General features: G+C 42.2%; 1 protein-coding gene across 4 annotated transcripts in view; it reads right to left on the reverse strand.

Annotated features, from left to right (window-relative positions):
• The window catches only part of LOC121554377 (Kv channel-interacting protein 4), a 285,233-nt gene that overhangs the window by 34,968 nt on the left and 226,355 nt on the right, over positions 1-23,910 (reverse strand). The window contains exon 1 of one of the 4 annotated variants that reach the window (XM_041867933.2): positions 21,725-22,263. The exons of the other annotated variants lie outside the window; for them this stretch is intronic. Within the exon in view, the coding sequence (XP_041723867.1) occupies positions 21,725-21,836 (112 nt within the window). The 5' untranslated portion in view covers positions 21,837-22,263. Of the gene's footprint in view, positions 1-21,724; positions 22,264-23,910 lie in introns of those variants that run through there. 4 annotated transcript variants of the gene reach the window in all.

Here is a 23,910-nt window from a genome sequence, read left to right on the forward strand (position 1 = left end):
CCCTTATGTAAAGCTCTGATCTTCTCATGACTTCCATCAAACCTCATAGGTTACCCTCCCCTAACAACATCCCTTGTACAAATATCCCCCAATATTCCAATATTACTGGATCATGGTCTGAAACAGAGCTAAACTTCAGTTAGGCCTTATAGTGCTCTGTTCAGAAAGCTTTTGTTTCTCATGCCTGTCAAAGTCTTACCCTGGCATGAGTTAGCATCAGATCCCAGACATTATGTTCGCTCTGTGGCGTCAGGAAGCCGGGACAAAAAAACCAGGCCACCACTCAGAGGACCTACAACTTATCATCCGGCGACACACCTGCTAGTGTTACAGGCAATCACACTTGTGTGTCATAAGAGCCTTTTCGTAGGTCTGTGGATCTCTTAACCGTGCCTGGTCATTCCATTACGGTAGATGACAGGTTCCCCGTAATTACCATAACCCGTGTTGACCTGAGGATATCCAGGCCTTGTTTGGTGATAATGCGGTCAGGTCGTTAACCAGAGGAAAGGAAAGGAAACCACTTCACTCGGGTGATGAGAAACCCAGTTGAATAATTGAGGAGAGTCATTAAAAGGTGACCATACTATACCATATAGTGTCCACTCCAATGCCCTAAGCTACCCTCTTAAAAGGTAAAATACTATTGCATTTATTAAAGTGGAACTGACAGTGTTTTAACTACTTTGCAGATATGAAACAAACAGACAATCATAATATCAGTAAAAAATATCAAATCCCCAGTTTATGCTACAAAACCAACTTTATAAGAAGTTTTAAAAATAGGTTCTATTTGACTCAAAATTCCATGACGTACAGTAAGGCATTGTTGGCAGAACAGATGGATGCAGCTCAATGCATGATTCATATAATTCACCAATACATTTATTGGTAGTCCAACAAATACTACTATAAAGGTTGTAAATCACAGCTGGCCTGGTACATTGTTTTGTGCCTCCAGCCATTAAGGATGCACTGTTTCAGTTTTTAATGACTCAATATTTCGGATAAAAATGTATGAATGTAATGAAGGCTGGGAATGTCAATACAATCAAACTAACAAGGGCAATGATCACAAGTCAGTCATAACGTGGCTAATAGTTTAGCTTATCTATTTACAGTTGAAGTCGGAAGTTTACATACACTTAGGTTGGAGTCATTAAAACTCGTTTTTCAACAACTCCACACATTTCTTGTTAACAAACTATAGTTTTGGCAAGTCGGTTAGGACATCTACTTTGTGCACGACACAAGTCCTTTTTCCAACAATTGTTTACAGACAGATTATTTCACTTATAATTCACTGTATTACAATTCCAGTGGGTCAGAAATTTACATACACTAAGTTGACGGTGCCTTTAAACAGCTTGAAAAATTCCAGAAAATTATGTCATGGCTTTAGAAGCTTTTGATAGGCTAATTGACATCATTTGAGTCAATTGGAGGTGTACCTCTGGATGTATTTCAAGGTCTACCTTCAAACTCAGTGCCTCTTTGCTTGACATCATGGGAAAATCAAAAGAAATCAGCCAAGACCTCAGAAAAATAAATTGTAGACCTCCACAAGTCTGGTTCATCCTTGGGAGCAATTTCCAAACGCCTGAAGGTACCACGTTCATCTGTACAAACAATAGTACGCAAGTATAAACACCATGGGACCACGTAGCCGTCATAGCGCTCAGGAAGGAGACGCGTTCTGTCTCCTAGAGATGAACGTACTTTGGTGCGAAAAGTGCAAATCAATCCCAGAACAACAGCAAAGGACCTTGTGAAGATGCTGGAGGAAACAGGTACAAAAGTATCTATATCCACAGTAAAACAAGTCCTATATCGACATAACCTGAAAGGCCGCTCAGCAAGGAAGAAGCCACTGCTCCAAAACCGCCATAAAAAAGCCACACTACGGTTTGCAACTGCACATGGGGACAACGATTGTACTTTTTGGAGAAATGTCCTCTTGTCTGATGAAACAAAAATAGAACTGTTTGCCCATAATGACCATTGTTATGTTTGGAGGAAAAAGGAGGACGCTTGCAAGCCGAAGAACACCATCCCAACCGTGAAGCACGGGGGTGGCAGCATCATGCTGTGGGGGTGCTTTGCTGCAGGAGGGACTGGCGCACTTCACAAAATAGATGGCATCATGAGGAAGGAAAATTATGTGGATATATTGAAGCAACATCTCAAGACATCAGTCAGGAAGTTAAAGCTTGGTCGCAAATGGGTCTTCCAAATGGACAATGACCCCAAGCATACTTCCAAAGTTGTGGCAAAATGGCTTAAGGACAACAAAGTCAAGGTATTGGAGTGGCCATCACAAAGCCCTGACCTCAATCCTATAGAACATTTGTGGGCAGAACTGAAAAAGCATGTGCGAGCAAGGAGGCCTACAAACCTGACTCAGTTACACCAGCTCTTGTCAGGAGGAATGGGCCAAAATTCACCCAATTTATTGTGGGAAGCTTGTGGAAGGCTACCCGAAATGTTTGACAATTTAAAGGCAATGCTACCAAATACTAGTTGAGTGTATGTAAACTTCTGACCCACTGGGAATGTGATGAAATAAATAAAAGCTGAAATAAATCATTCTCTCTACTATTATTCTAACATTTCACATTCTTAAAATAAAGTGGTGATCCTAACTGACCTAAGACAGGGAATTTTTAGTAGGATTAAATGTCAGGAATTGTGAAAAACTGAGTTTAAATGTATTTGGCTAAGGTGTATGTAAACTTCCGACTTCAACTGTATGCAGCTATTTATTTAGCAAGAAAAACACGGAGCCTAACATTAGCTAGCTGCTGCTGGGAGGATGTCATGTCATTGGACGAGTGGGTAAGTGGACAAATTTTTTGGCTACAGCTAGAGATGCAGTTGTCATTTGGTTAGCTAGCAAGAAATCTGAATCACTTTGCTATGTAGCTATGCTGAACTTGAACGACTTATCCACAGTTAGCATATCTCTTAGTTGTCAATCAAATGTATTTGGCATTGATCAAATGGGTGGGCAGGCAGGCAAGTCCCCACTCAGTTGACAAAATGTGGGTTGGGACAAGCATGCATTGGCAGGCAGGCTACTTTTCCGAATTGTTTATCAGTGCAATTTTGACTGCCAACTACACGCTGAAAAGGTTTGAGGGTTTATCTACTGTTCCCTCGTTAGACTTTAGCTCATCTCGCTCTGGCTAACATTAGTTGTTGATTTTGATGTTGTTGATGTGCATAGGCAACTGAGGGAGAGAGCCTACCTTCCATGGTTCTTTGATAAATAGGACTGTAAAGTTCCCAAAGGTAAGAGGACTCCCGTGGTATTTACATATTTGCAGAAATCCATTCAGGTGTATTTTGTGGCTTTTGGTGAATGCTTTCTAATGATCTAAAGTCACGCTGTTGCTACTGCCTGTTAACACACAGTCCAGTTCAAAGAGAATGATGGCAGGCCCGTGTGGCAAATGGTTTATTTGCATATAGGCCTACTGTAGCTCTGATTGGCGCACCGGTCTGTGTCGAGTACAGTTCTGTACAAGACAGATGTTTTTATTAGGTTTTAATTACTGCAGTGTCTATTAATTGTTCGAATACATGGCCGCTTTCCCACTCTATATTGCTATAGAATTTTCCCAAATGCCTTACTCCACGTCAGGAGTTCCCAAACATGTTTAACTCAGGCCCATCTTCCAGCATTGGGGAACATCCCGCACACGCCACGTCTATTTCTATGGGCACTGTTCATGAAACAAACTGTTCACACAGCTCTTGGTTGAGAGAATATTGTGTCATGGGGTGCAGATACATTTGTGCAGTTTTAAAGATCATTTTCTTGCAATTCTATACATTTTGCCATGTCTGATGTGATTAATGTGATATGAGTGACTCAAACATTACCAAAAAAAAAATAATCGATAGGCTAACAAAACCTAGCTAAAAAAAGTTAGCTGACATGGGCTAGTTGATCTGGACATTTCTGACAAGTTATAAATAGCTCTCTAAGGTATGCAATAACTGACATGACAAGAGGAAAACTGATGATGTACTAGCCAATTTCGAAATTGCACCTTGTGCATTCTCCTATTACAACTTTCAAGTCCTTGCCGATAACAAGCATCTCCACAACATGATGCAGCCACCACCATGCTTGAAAATATGAAGAGTGGTACTCAGTGATGTGTTTGCCCCAAACATAACGCTTTTTATTCAGAACATAAATGTCATTTCGTTGCCACATTTTTAAAAGTTTTATTTTAGTGCCTTATGCAAATAGGATGCATGTTTTGGAATATTTGTATTCTGTACAGGCTTCCTTTTTTTCACTGTCATTTAGGTTAGTATTGTGGAGTAACTACAATGTTGTTGATCCATCCTCAGTTTTCTCCTATCACAGCTATTAAACTCTGAAACTGTTTTAAAGTCACCATTGGTCTCATGGTGAAATCCCTGAGCGGTTTCCTTCCTCTCCGGCAACGGAGTTAGGAAGGATGCCTGTATCTTTGTAGTGAATGGGTGTATTGATACACCATCCAAAGTGTAATTCATAACTTCACCATGCTCAAAGGGATATTCAATGTCTGCTTTTTTAGGTGCCCTTCTTTGCGAGGCATTGGAAAACGTCCCTGGTCTTTGTGGTCCCTTTGTTATTTTCAAAAACAATGTTAAACACTATTATTGCACACAGAGTGAGTCCATGCAACTTATTTTGTGACTTAAGCACATTATTACTCCTGAACTTATTTAAGCTTGCCATAACAAAGTGGTTGAATACTTGACTCAAGACATTTCAGCTTTTCATTTTTAATTAATTTGTAAAAATTTCCAAAAACTGAATTCTACTTTGACATTATGGGGTATTGTGTGTAGGCCAGTGACACAATCTAAATGTAATCTATTTTAAATTCAGGCTGTAACAACAAAATGTGGAAAAAGTCAAGGGGTGTGAATACTTTCTGAAGGCACTGTACATGAAGAGAACAAACAGGCATAGGGATAACATGATTGGTCAGTGTCAGTTATCTCTCCTTCCTGGTTGCTTGTGCACCAAGAGTGAAACGGAAGCCTGGTCAGAACAAACCATGTGTTGTATAGAAAAGTCACTCCACTGTCAGTGGCGCGACATGTGACAAATGACAATGAGTGTGAAAGTGTTCTGTGGGAATTGAACATGTCAGGATGGCCAACGTCACAACAGAGTCTGGGGAAGGTTATTGCCAGAGAGCGTTATTGGACCGGCAGTCGCAAGGTGTTGATGTCTATCTCCCCTCACTATCGTCAGCATTGTGTAAAAGTAGAGATGAAAGTATGGGCAAGAGCCCATGAAAGACACACTGAAGTCAGATGTCATTGGCTGCCCATAACAGTCATCTTGATCGAGGTATTGCTTTGCCTTTTGTGACACCTTACACATTTTTTCAACTGCAGACTGCTGTGGACTCCGGGATGAAATCTGATAAACAGATTGCTGAATTGCTCTAGGAGTGCATTTTACATTTTATTATTTCTGCTTTAGAGGAATAAAAGGGCTATGATCAGTGAATTGGAAAGTTACCACAGAGGACAGTATAGATAATGGTAATGGCTGGAATATGTTATGTGAATGACACTAAATATGTCACACAGTAAAGGCGCTTTAGAAAGCACACAGACGCGATCCCCTCCACTACAGATTATTTCAATCAATCATTTGTCCTCAACACTAGAACCGCTGGGACTTGACGCATACAAAAAGCAGCAAATGACGCCTTTTAAGATTTTACTTTGTCTTATTTTTTTACAATACAAAACATACACTTACAAAATGACAACATACAGACACACACAACCATCCACAACATCACCCCTGCCCAGACCCCCCTGCTCTCACACGCCCCCATCTCCAGCACCCGTATCACTCTCCACCACATGGGCTCAAACTGCACTACTTTGTTTCCCTCTATCGCACACACACTTTTAACATTTACTGTAGATAATAAAGCATTTGATCTTTCCATTGTGTTAACAATGGAGGATTGGTTGATCTCCAGCTTCCAAGCACAAGTCCCTTCAAGATGATTGACGAGAAAAGCATCGTCCAACCCATCAGGCATCTCACTGCAACCCCACTTGCCATGTCCCGAAATATGCAGTCAGACGGACCAAAAGCAAATTTACATTGCATTACCTTTGACAGCCAACATTCCAACTCCGCCCACAACTCCCGAACTTCATTGCACTCCCAGAAGACATGGATCATTGAGTCATTGTTAGCCTTACACCCAAGACATTACTCTGCCGTTGCACTGTAGAACTTGTGAACCATGTCCCCTTTGCAATCAATTCTACACATTAGTCCATTCAGGACCAAGTGCAAACCTCGTCAACTCCAATTTCGTTAGTTATGTTCCAACACTCCCTCCATCCCAACATTAGCTCTCTTCAAGTCCCAGTTCCAGTAGCCTACACTTTTTTCCCAAGAGATTATCAGTTGGATGGGCTCTCTGCAAGGTTCCGTACATCCCACCCATGATATGAACATCCCTCTCTGACCCAAATATGGCTACCTCAAGATGACTCCGATGTTCAAACGATTCCAAATCGAAACCTCCTGATACAGTGAGGGAAAAAAAGTATTTGATCCCCTGCTGATTTTGTACGTTTGCCCACTGACAAATAAATGATCAGTCTATAATTTTAATGGTAGGTTTATTTGAACAGTGAGACAGAATAACAACAAAATAATCCAGAAAAATGCATGTCAAAAATTTTATAAATTGATTTGCATTTTTATGAGGGAAATAAGTCTTTGACCCCCTGTCAATCAGAAAGATTTCTGGCTCCCAGGTGTCTTATATGCAGGTAACGAGCTGAGATTAGGAGCACACTCTTAAAGGGAGTGCTCCTAATCTCAGTTTGTTACCTGTATAAAAGACACCTGTCCACAGAAGCAATCAATCAATCAATCAGATTCCAAACTCTCCACCATGGCCAAGACCAAAGAGCTCTCCAAGGATGTCAGGGACAAGATTGTAGACCTACACAAGGCTGGAATGGGCTACAAGACCATCGCCAAGCAGCTTGGTGAGAAGGTGACAACAGTTGGTGCAATTATTCGCAAATGGAAGAAACACAAAATAACTGTCAATCTCCCTCGGCCTGGGGCTCCATGCAAGATCTCACCTCGTGGAGTTGCAACGATCATGAGAACGGTGAGGAATCAGCCCAGAACTACACGGGAGGATCTTGTCAATGATCTCAAGGCAGCTGGGACCATAGTCACCAAGAAAACAATTGGTAACACACTACGCCGTGAAGGACTGAAATCTTGCAGCGCCCGCAAGGTCCCCCTGCTCAAGAAAGCACATATACATGCCCGTCTGAAGTTTGCCAATGAACATCTGAATGATTCAGAGGAGAACTGGGTGAAAGTGTTGTGGTCAGATGAGACCAAAATCGAGCTCTTTGGCATCAACTCAACTCGCCGTGTTTGGAGGAGGAGGAATGCTGCCTATGACCCCAAGAACACCATCCCCACCATCAAACATGGAGCTGGAAACATAATGCTTTGGGGGCGTTTTTCTGCTAAGGGGACAGGACAACTTCACCGCATCAAAGGGACGATGGACGGGGCCATGTACCGTCAAATCTTGGGTGAGAACCTCCTTCCCTCAGCCAGAGCATTGAAAATGGGTCGTGGATGGGTATTCCAGCATGACAATGACCCAAAACACACGACCAAGGCAACAAAGGAGTGGCTCAAGAAGAAGCACATTAAGGTCCTGGAGTGGCCTAGCCAGTCTCCAGACCTTAATCCCATAGAACATCTGTGGAGGGAGCTGAAGGGTCGAGTTGCGAAACGTCAGCCTCGAAACCTTAATGACTTGGAGAAGATCTGCAAAGAGGAGTGGGACAAAATCCTTCCTGAGATGTGTGCAAACCTGGTGGCCAACTACAAGAAACGTCTGACCTCTGTGATTGCCAACAAGGGTTTTGCCACCAAGTACTAAGTCATGTTTTGCAGAGGGGTCAAATACTTATTTCCCTCATTAAAATGCAAATCAATTTATAACATTTTTGACATGCGTTTTTCTGGATTTTTTTGTTGTTATTCTGTCTCTCGCTGTTCAAATAAACCTACCATTAAAATTATAGACTGATCATGTCTTTGTCAGTGGGCAAACGTACAAAATCAGCAGGGGATCAAATACTTTTTTCCCTCACTGTATGGAACCCTCAAATTGCATGTCCAAAATTACCCCTCAATTCTGTCATTGAAATACACCCATTTCCCATTACCAAGTCATATTTGGTTTCTATGCCTTTAGTTTTCCATGTGGACCAATTCATCGGTGAATTCTAAAAAGGTATCCAAGGATTGTTCCATAGGGTTGTGTTTTTAGGGAGTGATATTGGTTCTTCATATTGTTAAAGTGTTCTTAACTATGAAGTTGTTAATGTTTTTAGCTTTATCCTTATAAAATAGACACGTAAAAATATTCTTCCCTTAAAAACTTTGGGCATAGGACAGTCTTTCACATTCAGCCCCAAAATAAACATTTGCCTGTAGTCATGAAAATACATGTATTCATCTCTCAAGTCATGACACATGATTCCAATGTTACTGATGACAGGGGCTACTTCTTATGCAGACTCGTTGGTACCCCTTTCGATTGAGATTAACACCCTGTGATAGACTGAAGGTCAACTCATTACAAGTAAATGAATTGTGCAAGGGAGATCAATAAATACAAAATAAATATGTAAAAAAATGTATCTCCATTGCACACACACTACATGACCAAAAGTATGTGGACACCTGCTCGTCGAACATCTCATTCCAAAATCATGGGCATTAATATGGAGTTGGTCTTCCCTTTGCTGCATTAACAGCCTCCACTCTTCTGGAAGGCTTTCCACTAGATGTTGGAACATTGCTTCCATTCAGCCACAAGAGCATTAGTGAGGTCGGGCACTGATGTTGGGCGATTAGGCCTGGCTCGCAGTGGGCGTTCCAATTCATCCCAAAGGTGTTCGATGGGGTTGAGGTCAGGGCTCTGTGCAGGCCAGTCAAATTCTTCCACATCGATCTCGACAAACCATTTCTGTAATGGATCTCGCTTTGTGCACAGGGGCATTGTCATGCTGAAACAGGAAAAGGCCTTCCCCAAACTGTTGCCACAAAGTTGGAAGCACAGAATCGTCTAGTGTCATTGTATGCTGTAGCGTTAAGATTTCCCTTCACTAGAACTAGGGGGCTAAGCCCGAACCATGAAAAACAGCCCAAGACTATTATTCCTCCTCCACCAAACGTTACAGTTGGCACCATGCATTGGGGCAGGTAGCGTTCTCCTGGCATCCGCCAAAGCCAGACTCTTCTGTCGGACTGCCAAATGGTGAAGCGTGATTCATCACTCCAGAGAACTCATTTCCACTGCTCCAGAGTCCAATGGCCGCGAGCTTTACACCACTCCAGCCAACGCTTAGCATTGCGCATGGTGATGTGTAGATCACATGTACCATTCTCCCTTACCTCTTCAATGAAAATCCCATAGGGATCCCCTCTACATTATGGACATGGTATGTGTATGAAAACCATCATCAAAATAGTTTTTTACATTCACATTTACCACAAGAACCAAGGTATGAATACTGTCGTGTGCATGTTTTGTTAATCATCTATATAATTACAATTTTTTGGATTCACAGACTTCACCCTCCCTACACCTCTGATGAACATAACAGGAAACCTGTTCGATCACCATGCACTGCAAATCTTTCTGGCTATGGATACGAAGAACATCAGCACATTAACATCAACATGCCAACATCAACATGCCAGAGGATATACCCATTGGACTTGGGGCTCTGCTGGGAGTTCACCTCATATTTTTATATTTTTATCCTGCTTTGCCACTAAAATCCTAATAAAATATTGTGTTATTGTTAAGCGTATTACTACTACTACTAATAATAGTAATAATAATAATAGGGGAGGGAGGAGTAGTTCAAAAATTAACCCCACAAGGTTCTTCAAAAGGTTATTTGAGGATCCATTAAATGGGGTTCTTGAAGAACCATTTTAAAGAGTTATTCGGCAAATTATAAACCTGTCTGTGTGGCTGATAGTTTTCACTGTTTCATACATCAAGTAATGAAAGTGGTACCCTGAGGCAGTGACATCCCCTTAAATGAAGTGACTTTAGACCAGTCAGCACTTTCACAACTAACTAAAATGGCATAAACTCATTGACAACAACATTATGTGCTGACTTTAATTAGCAAAGTATGGGTTAAAGACTTTCAAAGCCAGACAAAATGCATGAGAACACCTACCTCCTCTGCATAATTATGGAAAACACTGTTGCCTGATTTTTTGGAGGTGATTGTTTTTATTTAGCTAGATAATTATAGTTAAAGTGCTGATTGAGAGTATTCCCCCTGTATTGTCTTGATTGAATAATAAATAATGGATGGGTTACTTCAGGCCTCAGGCAGTCAGCTTCAAAGCTCCTCAATCAAAATTGAATAGTTTCAAGACGAAAACTAAAATAAGAAAATATGTTTGCCCACTGACAAAGAAATGATCAGTCTATACTTGTAATGGTAGGTTTATTTGAACAGTGAGAGACAGAATAAAACCAAAAAAATCCAGAAAAACGCATGTCAAAAATGTTATAAATTGATTTGCATTTTAATGAGGGAAATAAGTATTTGACCCCTCTGCAAAACATGACTTAGTACTTGGTGGCAAAACCCTTGTTGGCAATCACAGAGGTCAGACGTTTCTTGTAGTTGGCCACCAGGTTTGCACACATCTCAGGAGGGATTTTGTCCCACTCCTCTTTGCAGATCTTCTCCAAGTCATTAAGGTTTCGAGCGTGACTTTTGGCAACTCGAACCTTCAGCTCTCTCCACAGATTTTCTATAGGATAAAGGTTTGGAGACTGGCTAGGCCACTCCAGGACCTTAATGTGCTTCTTCTTGAGCCACTCCTTTGTTGCTTTGGCCGTGTGTTTTGGGTCATTGTCATGCTGGAATACCCATCCACGACCCATTTTCAATGCCCTGGCTGAGGGAAGGAGGTTCTCACCCCCCAAAGTCAATACTTTGTAGAGCCACCTTTTGTAGCAATTAGAGCTGCAAGTCTCTTGGGGTATGTCTCTATAAGCTTGGCACATCTGGCCACTGGGATTTTTGCCCATTCTTCAAGGCCCTACTGCTCCAGCTCCTTCAAGTTGGATGGGTTCCGCTGGTGTACAGCAATCTTTAAGTCATACCACAGATTCTCAATTGGATTGAGGTCTGGGCTTTGACTAGGCCATTCCAAGACATTTAAATGTTTCCCCTTAAACCACTCAAGTGTTGCTTTAGCAATATGCTTAGGGTCATTGTCCTGCTGGAAGGTCAACCTCCGTCCCAGTCTCAAATCTCTGGAAGACTGAAACAGGTTTCCCTCAAGAATTTCCCTTTATTTAGCGCCATCCATCATTCCTTCAATTCTGACCAGTTTCCTAATCCCTGCCGATGAAAAACCTCCCCACAGCATGATGCTGCCACCACCATGCTTCACTGTGGGGAAGGTGTTCTCGGGGTGATGAGAGGTGTTGGGTTTGCGCCAGACATAGCTTTTTCCTTGATGGCCAAAATGCTACATTCTAGTCTCATCTGACCAGAGTACCTTCTTCCATATGTTTGGGGAGTCTCCCACATGCCTTTTGGCAAACAACAAACGTGGTTGCTTATTTTTTTTCTTTAAGCAATGGCTTTTTTCTGGCCACTCTTCCGTAAAGCCCAGCTCTGTGGAGTGTACGGCTTAAAATGGTCCTATGGACAGATACTCCAATCTCCGCTGTGGAGCTTTGCAGCTCCTTCAGGGTTATCTTTGGTCTCTTTGTTGCCTCTCTGATCAATGCCCTCCTTGCCTGGTCCGTGAGTTTTGGTGGGTGGCACTCTCTTGGCAGGTTTGTTGTGGTGCCATATTCTTTCAATTTTTTTATAATGGATTTAATGTTGCTCCGTGGGATGTTCTAAGTTTCGGATATTTTTTATAACCCAACCCTGATCTGTACTTCTACACAACTTTGTCCCTGACCTGTTTGGAGAGCTCCTTGGTCTTCATGGTGCCGCTTGCTTGTTGGTGCCCCTTGCTTAGTGGTGTTGCAGACTCTGGGGCCTTTCAGAACATATGTATATATACTGAGATCATGTGACACTTAGATTGCACACAGGTGGACTTTATTTAACTAATTATGTGACTTCTGAAGGTAATTGGTTGCACCAGATCTTATTTAGGGGCTTTATAGCAAATACATGCACCACTTATCAATTTTTTTTTTTTTATTTCACTTCACCAATTTGGACTATTTTGTGTATGTCCATTACATGAAATCCTAATAAAAATGCAGTTAAATTACAGGTTGTAATGCAACAAAAAAGGAAAAACACCAAGGGGGTTGAATACTTTTGCAAGGCACTGTATGTCCCCCCCACTTATAAAACCAAAGTTGTGAACCTGGTAATTATCATGCTGTTTAATCAGCTTATTGATATGCCACACCTGTCAGGTGGATGGATTATCTTGGCAAAGGAGAAATGCTCACTAACAGGGATGTGAACAAATTTGTGCCCACATTTTTTGAGAAATAAGCTTTTTCTGGGATCTTTTTTTCCGCTCATGAAATATGGGACCAACACTTTACATGTTGCGTTTATATTTTGTTCAGTATATATTTCACAGTGATTTACAGTTGAAGTCGGAAGTTTACATATACCTTAGCCAAATATATTTAACTCAGTTAGCATCACCACTTTATTTTAAGAATGTAAAATGTCCGAATAATAGTAGAGAGAATGATTTATTTCAGCTTTTAATTATTTCATCACATTCCCAGTGGGTCAGAAGTTTACATACACTCAATTAGTATTTGGTAGCATTGCCTTTAAATTGTTTAACTTGGGTCAAACGTTTCGGGTAGCCTTCCACAAGCTTCCCACAATAAGTTGGGTGAATTTTGGCCCATTCCTCCTGACAGAGCTGGTGTAACTGAGTCAGGTTTGTAGGCCTCCTTGCTCGCACACGCTTTTTCAGTTCTGCCAACAAATTCTCTATACGATTGAGGTCAGGGTTTTGTGATTGCCACTCCAATACCTTGACTTTGTTGTCCTTAAGTCATTTTGCCACAACTTTGGAAGTATGCTTGGGGTCATTGTCCATTTGGAAGACCCATTTGCGACCAAGCTTTAACTTCCTGACTGATGTCTTGAGATGTTGCTTCAATATATTCACGTAATTTTCCTTCCTCATGATGCCATCTATTTTGTGAAGTGCACCAGTCCCTCCTGCTGCAAAGAACCCCCACAGCATGATGCTGTCACCCCCGTGCTTCACGGTTGGGATGGTGTTCTTCGGCTTGCAAGCGTCCCCCTTTTTCCTCCAAACATAAATGGTCATTATGGCCAAGCAGTTCTATTTTTGTTTCATCAGACTAGAGGACATTTCTCCAAAAAGTATGATCTTTGTCCCCATGTGCAGTTGCAAATCGTAGTCTGGCTTTCTTATGGCGGTTTTGGAGCAGTGGCTTCTTCCTTGCTGAGCGGCCTTTCAGGTTATGTCGATATAGGTCTTGTTTTACTGTGGATATAGATACTTTTGTACATGTTTCCTCCAGAATCTTCACAAGGTCCTTTGCTGTTGTTCTGGGATTGATTTGCACTTTTCGCACCAAAGTACGTGCATCTCTAGGAAACAGAGCGCGTCTCCTTCCTGAGCGGTATGACGGCTGCGTGGTCCCATGGTGTTTATACTTGCGTACTATTGTTTGTACAGATGAATGTGGTACCTTCAGGCATTTGGAAATTGCTCCCAAGGATGAACCAGACTTGTGGAGGTCTACACATTTTTTGGTGGAGTGGTTGAAAAACAAGTTTTAACTGTAGATGGTACAATGATTCCCTACACTATTCAGTGCTTGTTTTCTCACAGAAACCGTAATTAAGCGAACAATGTAGAATTTTAGCAACCAGAAGATAGCCACAAAGTCAGAACATTTTGACAACAGATGCCACTCCGGTGGGAGAAATCAATAGGCGAATACCACAGCCAGGCACGACACTGGCGGTTAAGTAATACTGTGAAACACTATCATTCCACTACTAGCACCACATATATTATGGCCATTTTCTGAAATTACAAAGCAAAAATCTCAAAAATAATAATAATGTGTAGCGCCTTTAAAGCAAATGATAACAGGGACGTTACTCTGACTAACACCTTCAAGAACACCTTTCAGAAGTCACTCTCAACCAAATTCCCACAGAAACGCTACCGTCAAACTCTGGGTGGGCTTACAACAAATCCTCCAACAAGGACACACAGATTAGTCAAAGGGCGTGTGACATGGTTAACTGTTAATACACTCTCCATGGTCTTCCCTGTAATGGATGACACAGGGTTTTAAATTGAAACTGTTCAGCTCCCCATGTAATAGCACTGTGTGTGGTGCCAGGGCCGAGAAATATTTATCTTACCCTGACACACTGATAAGTATGTACCTGTGAGGCCTCGCTCAGCACTATGCACTAATGGGTCTGAGTGTGTGTGTGTGTGCTGCACAGATAGTTCTGTTAGCATGACTGAGTCAGGAATCAAGTGTCAGCAGCTCATCAGGCCGTAGGGTTTTCACATTGACTGATTACAGCTCAGGCTTTCAATTAGAGATCCTAAGACAGTATTGATGAAGTGTTAAAAACTGCAGGTGGCCGTCCTATCGCCTCTGACCACAAAACATTGACTGTCATTTCTGCTCATTTCCGATGATCGCCAACGTTCATCGACACCCAGCAGGTGATCTACTGCACACGACCAGCATTTTTTATGACGTGTCTTGTCCTTTAAGACAATATAGTTTAGCCAACCACAAATTAGAATTATAACTACAAATATAAAAGTATCCACAGTGTTTGGTCCGGTGGGGCAGCCAGTGCCTGATGCAATGTTCCAGAACATTATGTGCAATAGGAGAAATTGTCTACTGCCTGGTGTTGCTCAGAAGTGATCCGAGCATGCTAATAGAAAACTCCCTGGGTCAAACTGTACACAAACCCTGCTGGGCAGGAGGGGCATTTTCAGCTCCAATATAGTCAGCTGTGAATGGTACCGGGTCGGAACCCCTTTTCTAGTACCGGGTCGGAACCCCCTTTGCCTCCAGAACAGCCTGAATTCTTCGGGGCATTCTACAAGGTGTCGGAAATGTTCCACAGGGGTTATGGTCCATGGTGACGAGATGGCATCACGCAGTTACTGCAGATTGGACGGCGGTACATTCATGCTGCGAACAGCTCTATTGGGTTGAGGTCTGGGGACTGTGCAGGCCACTCAAGTAAACTGAAAGCTGTCATGTTCCAGGCAATGTTTTTCTACTCCTCAATTGTCCAGTGCAATGTTTTTCTACTCCTCAATTGTCCAGTGTTGGTGAACTCGTGACCCCACTGGAGCCACTTCTTCTTGTTTTTAGCTGATAGGAGTGGAACCCTGTGTGGTCGTCTGCTGCAATAGCCCATTCTTTAAAAAAAATGTATTATTATTATTATTTTACCGCTTTTTCTCCCCAATTACGTGGTATCCATTTGGTAGTTACAGTCTTGTCCCATCACTGCCACGCCCGTACGGACTCGGGAGAGGCGAAGGTCGAGAGCCGTGCGTCCTCCGAAACACAACCCAGCCGAGCCGCACTGCTTCTTGACACAATGCCCGCTTAACCCGGAAGACAGCTGCACAAATGTGTCGGAGGAAACACTGTACACCTGGCGACCGTGTCAGCGTGTACTGTGCCTGGCCGGCCACAGGAGTCGCTAGTGCACGATGGGATAAGAATATCCCTGCCGGCCAAACCCTCCCCTAACCTGGACGATGCTGGGCCAATTGTGCGCCGCCCCATGGGTTTCCCAGACAGAGCCTGGACTCAGGATCTCTAGTGGCACAGCTAGCACTATGAAGCAGACCACTGCGCCACTCGGGAGGCCCTGCAATAGCCCATTTTTGACAAGGACTGACGAATAGTGCTTTCCGAGATGCCATTCTGCACACCACTGTTGTACTGTGCAGTTATTTGTCTGTTTGTGGCCCGCCTGTTAGCTTTCACGATTCTTGCCATTCTCCTTTGACCTCTCTAATCAATGAGCTGTTTTTGCCCACAGGACTGGCGCTGACTGGATGTTTTTTGTTTGGTCGCACCATTCTCGGTAAACCCTAGACACTGTCGTTTGTGAAAGACCCAGGAAGGTATCCGTTTCTGAGATACTGGATCAGGCGCGCCTGGCACCGACGATCATACCACGCTCAAAGTTGCTTAGGTCACTCGTTTTCCCATTCTAACGTTCAATCGAACAGTAACTGTCCACCTGCTTTCTATAGCAAGCAACGGCGACATGACTCACTGTCAGTAGGAGTGATACATTTTCATAAACTGGCCAGTGAGTGTATGCTAGAAGGTCTTATATGTGGATGGCAGATATAGGCCTACAGTACTATTAATGGACTGTGGCATAACTGATGTTCCTACGGGGCACTGTACTGGACAGCAATGAGAACTTCAGAGCACACTCCCAGTATGATTCCTATGAGAATCAAGTACATGTTCAGTTTGTTTAATCAATTTCAGGCTATGGTTGAGTCTGCGAGGCAAAGGAGAAAGGACAAGAGTGCATCTGTACATTAAGTATGTATCTTTCACCAAGGAGAGAAAGACATATTGTTGACTGAGGTTAGGCAAGTGTTCTTTGTATAACTGTGCCTTGAACAATAATTATAAAATTAGCAAACGTTCTGGTGATTTTCTAAAAGAAAATTCCAATTTTCCGATCATAAGTCTATCACTTCTACCCCCAAATACCAGACATGTGCAAGACTGCCTAAACACCATTCCACTACATCTTTTGATGAGGCTAGTTGTGCATGATGATCATCATCATCTTCATCATCCAATTCCCTCTAAAACATGACTAGATTGGAGATGCAACATGTCAATGTAGTTATTGATCAACTGTCAGGCGGTCTAAAAGCTTAGCCACCAGACATCCTGTCAAGGTGATTATGCTGGGGTGAACTGATTCATGAGATAGTGACCACACCATCTGGTTTTCATAGGTTTATACCACACACTGTGAAGGTTGATACAGTATCTTTATCCAACCACCACGGCAACAGATCGATACAATGACTACTGCTGAAAAGTAGGACAATTGTCTTTCAAAATAAAATACTAAAGATTTACATCCAGTATATCAACCTAATTTAGTGTCCCTTGTGATGTAATTTTTTTAAAAATGAATTATTAGATACACTTGAATTTGCTTGTAGAACTTCTTAGGAACAATAAAAGAGAGTAACAGTCCGATACTGAAAGCATGTTTGTATATGACCACAATTGATATTGATTAAGCAATGGCAATTGAGTGTGTATACAGTGGGGAGAACAAGTATTTGATCCACTGCCGATTTTGCAGGTTTTCCTACTTACAAAGCATGTAGAGGTCTGTAATTTTTATCATAGGTACACTTCAACTGTGAGAGACGGAATCTAAAACAAAAATCCAGAAAATCACATTGTATGATTTTTAAGTAATTAATTTGCATTTTATTGCATGACATAAGTATTTGATACATCAGAAAAGCAGAACTTAATATTTGGTACAGAAACCTTTGTTTGCAATTACAGAGATCATACGTTTCCTGTAGGTCTTGACCAGGTTTGCACACACTGCAGCAGGGATTTTGGCCCACTCCTCCACACAGACCTTCTCCAGATCCTTCAGGTTTCGGGGCTGTTGCTGGGCAATACGGACTTTCAGCTCCCTCCAAATATTTTCTATTGGGTTCAGGTCTGGAGACTGGCTAGGCCACTCCAGGACCTTGAGATGCTTCTTACGGAGCCACTCCTTAGTTGCCTTGGCTGTGTGTTTCGGGTCGTTGTCATGCTGGAAGACCCAGCCACGACCCATCTTCAATGCTCTTACTGAGGGAAGGAGGTTGTTGGCCAAGATCTTGCGATACATGGCCACACCCATCCTCCCCTCAACACGCTGCAGTCGTCCTGTCCCCTTTGCAGAAAAGCATCCCCAAAGAATGATGTTTCCACCTCAATGCTTCATGGTTGGGATGGTGTTCTTGGGGTTGTACTCATCCTTCTTCTTCCTCCAAACACGGCGAGTGGAGTTTAGACTAAAAAGCTCTATTTTTGTCTCATCAGACCACATGACCTTCTCCCATTCCTCCTCTGGATCATCCAGATGGTCATTGGCAAACTTCAGACGGGCCTGGACATGTGCTGGCTTGAGCAGGGGGACCTTGCGTGTGCTGCAGGACTTTAATCCATGACGGCGTAATGTGTTACTAATGGTTTTCTTTGAGACTGTGGTCCCAGCTCTCTTCAGGTCATTGACCAGGTCCTGCCGTGTAGTTCTGGGCTGATCCCTCACCTTCCTCATGATCATTGATGCCCCACGAGGTGAGATCTTGCATGGAGCCCCAGACCGAGGATGATTGACTGTCATCTTGAACATCTTCCATTTTCTAATAATTGCGTCAACAGTTGTTGCCTTCTCACCAAGCTGCTTGCCTATTGTCCTGTAGCCCATCTCAGCCTTGTGCATGTCTACAATTTTATCCCTGATGTCCTTACACAGCTCTCTGGTCTTAGCCATTGTGGAGAGGTTGGAGTCTGTTTGATTGAGTGTGTGGACAGGTGTATTTTATACAGGTAACGAATTCAAACAGGTGCAGTTAATACAGGTAACGAGTGGAGAACAGGAGGGCTTCTTAAAGAAAAACTAACAGGTCTGTGAGAGCCGGAATTCTTACTGGTTGGTAGGTGATCAAATACTTATGTCATGCAATAAAATGCAAATTAATTACTTAAAAATCATACAATGTGATTTTCTGGATTTTTGTTTTAGATTCCGTCGCTCACAGTTGAAGTGTACCTATGATCAAAATTACAGACCTCTACATGCTTTGTAAGTAGGAAAACCTGCAAAATCGGCAGTGTATCAAATACTTGTTCTCCCCACTGTATATATATATATTTTTTTTAACAATCAGCGGAAACAGCCATTTAGCTTTTAATGCACATATGACTATTTCCTATGTGAATGAGAATACTACAAGGACTCACCAACATTTGATTAATAGTCTTAACTACGGTTGAAAGTGTGTTTACCAAACCATAGCCTGATGGATGGTCTTTACCTTAACTAAAAGTGCTTACTAAACTTTTCTACTTGACTTAGACAACTGTTCTGCCAAATTAAACAGTTTATTTAGTCATGCCACGTTCTGTGCTCAGTTCAACTGGAGTCTGCCCTTACTTAGTAACATCTAAGTGTTAATGATGTCCCTTGTGTACACCAAACGAGATGTGTACTGAGCTTATAATAGTAATTCACACCTTCTATGATTAGCCAACACACTACAGCACAGAGGAGAAAGGCACTGTCTGGCGTATGTAAGCACACACAGCGCAATACAGCGATGATTACACAGGCACCAAGAAAAATAACCCCTCCCACAAACTTCTTCCTTGAAAATATCAAAAGGTTTTAAGAAATCTAAAACACAGAATGACTTAAATTCAAGAGGCACAAATCTCTCTTGACCTGTAGGCCAATATAAACCACAACCGGAGATGTATTACAGTCTGAGTTGACTAAGCCTCCAGCACCCGTATCTTCCTCAGCTAATTCTGTATCTCTTAATGCTCCCTTTATTCAGCCCCCATCTCATCGCTCAGTCAGTTTACTCTACTCCTCCCTAAGGGCCTCTTCACACTACACAACTTTGACTACACATGCTAGTCCCAGGAAATATACTTTTGTTGTGTAAAGAGATGGATCTAGATTAAAATCTCTTTGAGAGATGTCTCCCACACAACCTCCGGAGCAGGGTTTCTGTTAGCCGGTAATCCTAAATAAAATTGTTGCCGGCCAAATTGACCAGAGAACCCACGGTGCTCAGAATGCAGAAATCACATTTAGATTATGGTAATTAATCTTAACAGAACATGCAACTCCTGTAATGAAGCAGCCAATAAAACAATTTTCAAACATTTGCCAAAACGCAATTTGCAGGAAAACTCTATTCTAAACAGCGCACCTGATGAGATCAGTTCCATACGTGATGGATGAAAATCTCTGTTAGAAACTTAAAAAGAGGGGGAATCTAAAGATGCAACAACTAGGATGGGTTGCTAATATGACTAGGATTGTGCCTTTGGCTTCTGGACAATGAAAGAAAGTTCATATGAAAACCAATACAACAGGAGAGAAATGCATGGTTTCAATGGCATATGAGGAAGTCTTTATAAAAGAATTGCCCTCATGTTTCTATGGTCAGATTTTGCCTAGGCTTCTTTGAAGTAAGGTAAGACATGCCTCATAATATGAAGTAAAACGTTCAGGTTTCAAACAATTAAGTACATCTTTTCAAAATACATACTGCCTCCAGGTCACAATACAAAGTGGTGGGTGATGCGCTGATGGAGTACCGTTGCCTATGCACTCAAATGGCGAATGGGAGGCGCGCTTCAATTACCAGTTGAGAAATAAAAATAGTCGCTCTTTTTAAATCGTGGTCATCAGAACTGTTTAACACGCGATTGCATTTAGAATTGTTGCGCAATTATAAAAGCACATTTCACTCCAGCAGAGCAGAGGAGCTGCAGCAGCGCTAACGCCGTCTGACAAGTGATATTCTGCTAAAAATAGGCTCTGTATGCTGTGATCAATAAAATACATGACGACTAAAGAAAATACACACGCCCCAATTTAATTCCCCCAAATTTTGCTAATTAACCTATAGACCGATAAGCATGACAATCAAATGTATATCCATCAACTGATATTTACATAAATGAATAAAAAGCATTCTGCAATGGGATTGTTTTTTCTCCAAGTCAATTTGGCCGGCAACTATTTTATTTGGGCCAAAATCCGGCAATTACCGGCTAACGGAAACCGTGCTCCAGAGGTAGTGTGGGTGACATCTAAACCACATACTCCTCTTAGTGGTATAGTGTAAAGAAACTACACCTCTCCCACACCACATCCCTGCAAAAATTACCTTCATACCAGAACACAGCATTTTTGCTCTGTTAGCATAATTGAAATTAAAAGCTTTTAAAATATCCACACATTTGTGAATCGTTGTATTAATCAAGTGTCCAACATTATGTGCAATATGGTTTAGATGAGAAGCTCCTGTATAGTTTGAAATTATATCCTTATTTTGTTTGTCTATATACTCTGGTATTTACGGTACGCTAATAGCTGGCCACACCACATCAAAGACTAAAGTAAGGATAGTGAAAACAGAAAAGTTGCAAATGATGTTGAACAGGGACAGATCTCACTACACATATATTACTAATGTAAATTCACCCTTACACAGTAGTTGACCACCCCGGTCTTATAGTGGCTGGCTACACCAGTTTAAGTTTCGCAAACTGCTCTCAGACACTCAACTACAAAATCAAAGAAGCTTCATTGGCAAGAAAGGAGCTCCACAATGTTGCAAAGCAATATAATACAAAACATTTCACATATCAAAATAACATCTGCAAGCAAATTAAAACACAGTATAATTAAGTAAGGAGAGCCACCAATGGACAGATCACTTATACTACAATTCAAAGCCCCTCGCTCTCTTTGTTTTCCATCGCTCTGTCTCGCTCCTTTCCATCTCTGTATCTCCATCTCTCTCTCTTACCCTCGGAGAAGTTGATGAGCCCCAGCAGGTGCAGCAGTTTGAGCGAGGCACAGACCAGCACCACGATGCCCACCGTCTGCAGCCCCTCAGTCTCCCACACAGTGTTCAGCATGCCACCACCATGCCCAGACCCTGCAGCCCCGGCTTCGGACCCCGACCCGGCCTCCTCGCCCTCAGGAGCCCTGGCCACGCCTTCGGCGCTCCAGTTCCCCCGCGCCCACTCCACCTCCGTTGCGCCCACACGCACGGGACGGATGCCGCGAGGCACCCGCCTACCGCCCGCTCACTCCCCAAATCCAGATGGGTGGATGAGGAGTCTACCTTAGAGTCCCAGAAAGTCTGCTAGAAGCATACAGGTAATGTTACAGTTTCGCTAAGAAGTAAGAGAGTAGTGGAAGAGTGACAAAGACAATAACGTGGCTCCTGAAGTCCTTTTAAAGAGTGCCTCTTTCTCTTTGACTCTCTTTCTGTCTATGTATCTCTCTCTCTGTCAAGGGAGAATAGTCTAAGAGCTACGGATGAGGAGAGAATTAACTCCTATGTTACCTCTGACAGTTAGTAGCACTCTCTCACTGTGGCTCAGATGTAGAGAGGGGAGGGAGGCAAAGGAGGGATGGAGGGAGGCAGAGGGGAGGGAGGGAGGCAGAGGGGAGGGAGGGAGGCAGAGGAGAGGGAGGGAGGCAGAGGAGAGAGAGGCAGAGGGAGGGACGGAGTACATGTACGAGAGAGAGAGAGAGAGAGAGAGAGAGAGAGAGAGAGAGAAAGAGGGTATAAAAGAGAGAGAGGTAGAGTGGGAATGTATACAAGAGATAGAGAGAGGGAGGTGCGGAGAGAAAAAAGTATGAAATGTATGCACTCACTACTGTAAGTCGCTCTGGGTAAGAGTGTCTGCTAAATTGTAAAAAAAAATGTTAGATGTAGAAATGTAAATGTAAGATAGAGAGGGGGCGGTAGAGAGAGGTAGACATATGCACATACAGTACAGTTCTCTAATATTATGAAGAGAAGTAGGCTAAACCCAGTAAATACTGGTCTAAACTATTGGATACTGGGACAGTTGTTTATTTACATAAATACATATTTCTCCATCAGAGCACGAATTGATCACAGCACATGGCAATAATGAGAAACAGTCCATTTGAAGGGACTACGGACAGCACCATAGATTAATAATAATAATAATAATAATAATAATAATAATAATAAGCCATTTAGCAGACACTTTTATCCAAAGTGAATCAGGTAACCTTTGCCAATAAGAGCAAAAAGCTCATTGATTACTCTAGCTCATTAACTGTGACTGATTACATTTAGGATCCATTTGATTCAACAGAAATATATTGAAGTAGGTAGGAGGTAGCGAGGGGAAAAGCAATATAGCTTTTCATATCCTAACTACTCTCTAGCGCTATGTGTGTGTACTTGCTCCAGGAAAAAAAGCCAGTGATCATACCCCCACCAACTGGGCTGCTATAGAACTGTTCACAATACCACCGACTTTATTATGGTTTATGAATTCTTCCGAGCTGTTCTCCATCTACCCACTGAACCATCCTTTCAACTAACAGTTCAGTCACATGAAGGCAAAAAATAAGTGTATAAGTTGTGACCAACAGCACCTTAATTACATCTAATAAGTAAGTCCCCTATGAAGACAAATATATACCCATTTTCATTTACATTTTGCTCAAATTTACACAGCTCTTATACGGAATGCAAATTCAAGAACAAATGAAAACAATATGTTCATCTTCTCCTCGCATGAATAATTTAGCATATTGCCTTTTTTTTATCCACCAAACATAGGCAACTGTATTTCATGAAAATGGTACTGTGAGTGCTCATTGGTAGTATGTGTGTCTCATTCACAGTGCTAAGATGTCCTCAGCGACAATATTACTCTAAAAGGCACCTGGGAGTAAGGGAACTCAAATGTCAGATTTGTGTTATTGCAGGAAAGGCACTAAGGACATATCAAGAGGAACCTAATAAAATACCCATCATATCTGGCCCTGTGCCCTCTCTGAATCGTGGCATTGAACGCTTTAGCAGGATTCCTTCTCTTCACAACTGACTACGTGATTATTGGAGCTCAATGGGTGTAACTTTTGTTGACAATTTCGATACCTTTTGGAAACAAAACACGTTTTATAAGGAGGATGGGATCCACCCAAATCATTTGGGTT

The sequence above is a fragment of the Coregonus clupeaformis genome, chromosome 39, assembly GCF_020615455.1.
Source record: "Coregonus clupeaformis isolate EN_2021a chromosome 39, ASM2061545v1, whole genome shotgun sequence".
Lineage (NCBI taxonomy): Eukaryota > Metazoa > Chordata > Actinopteri > Salmoniformes > Salmonidae > Coregonus > Coregonus clupeaformis.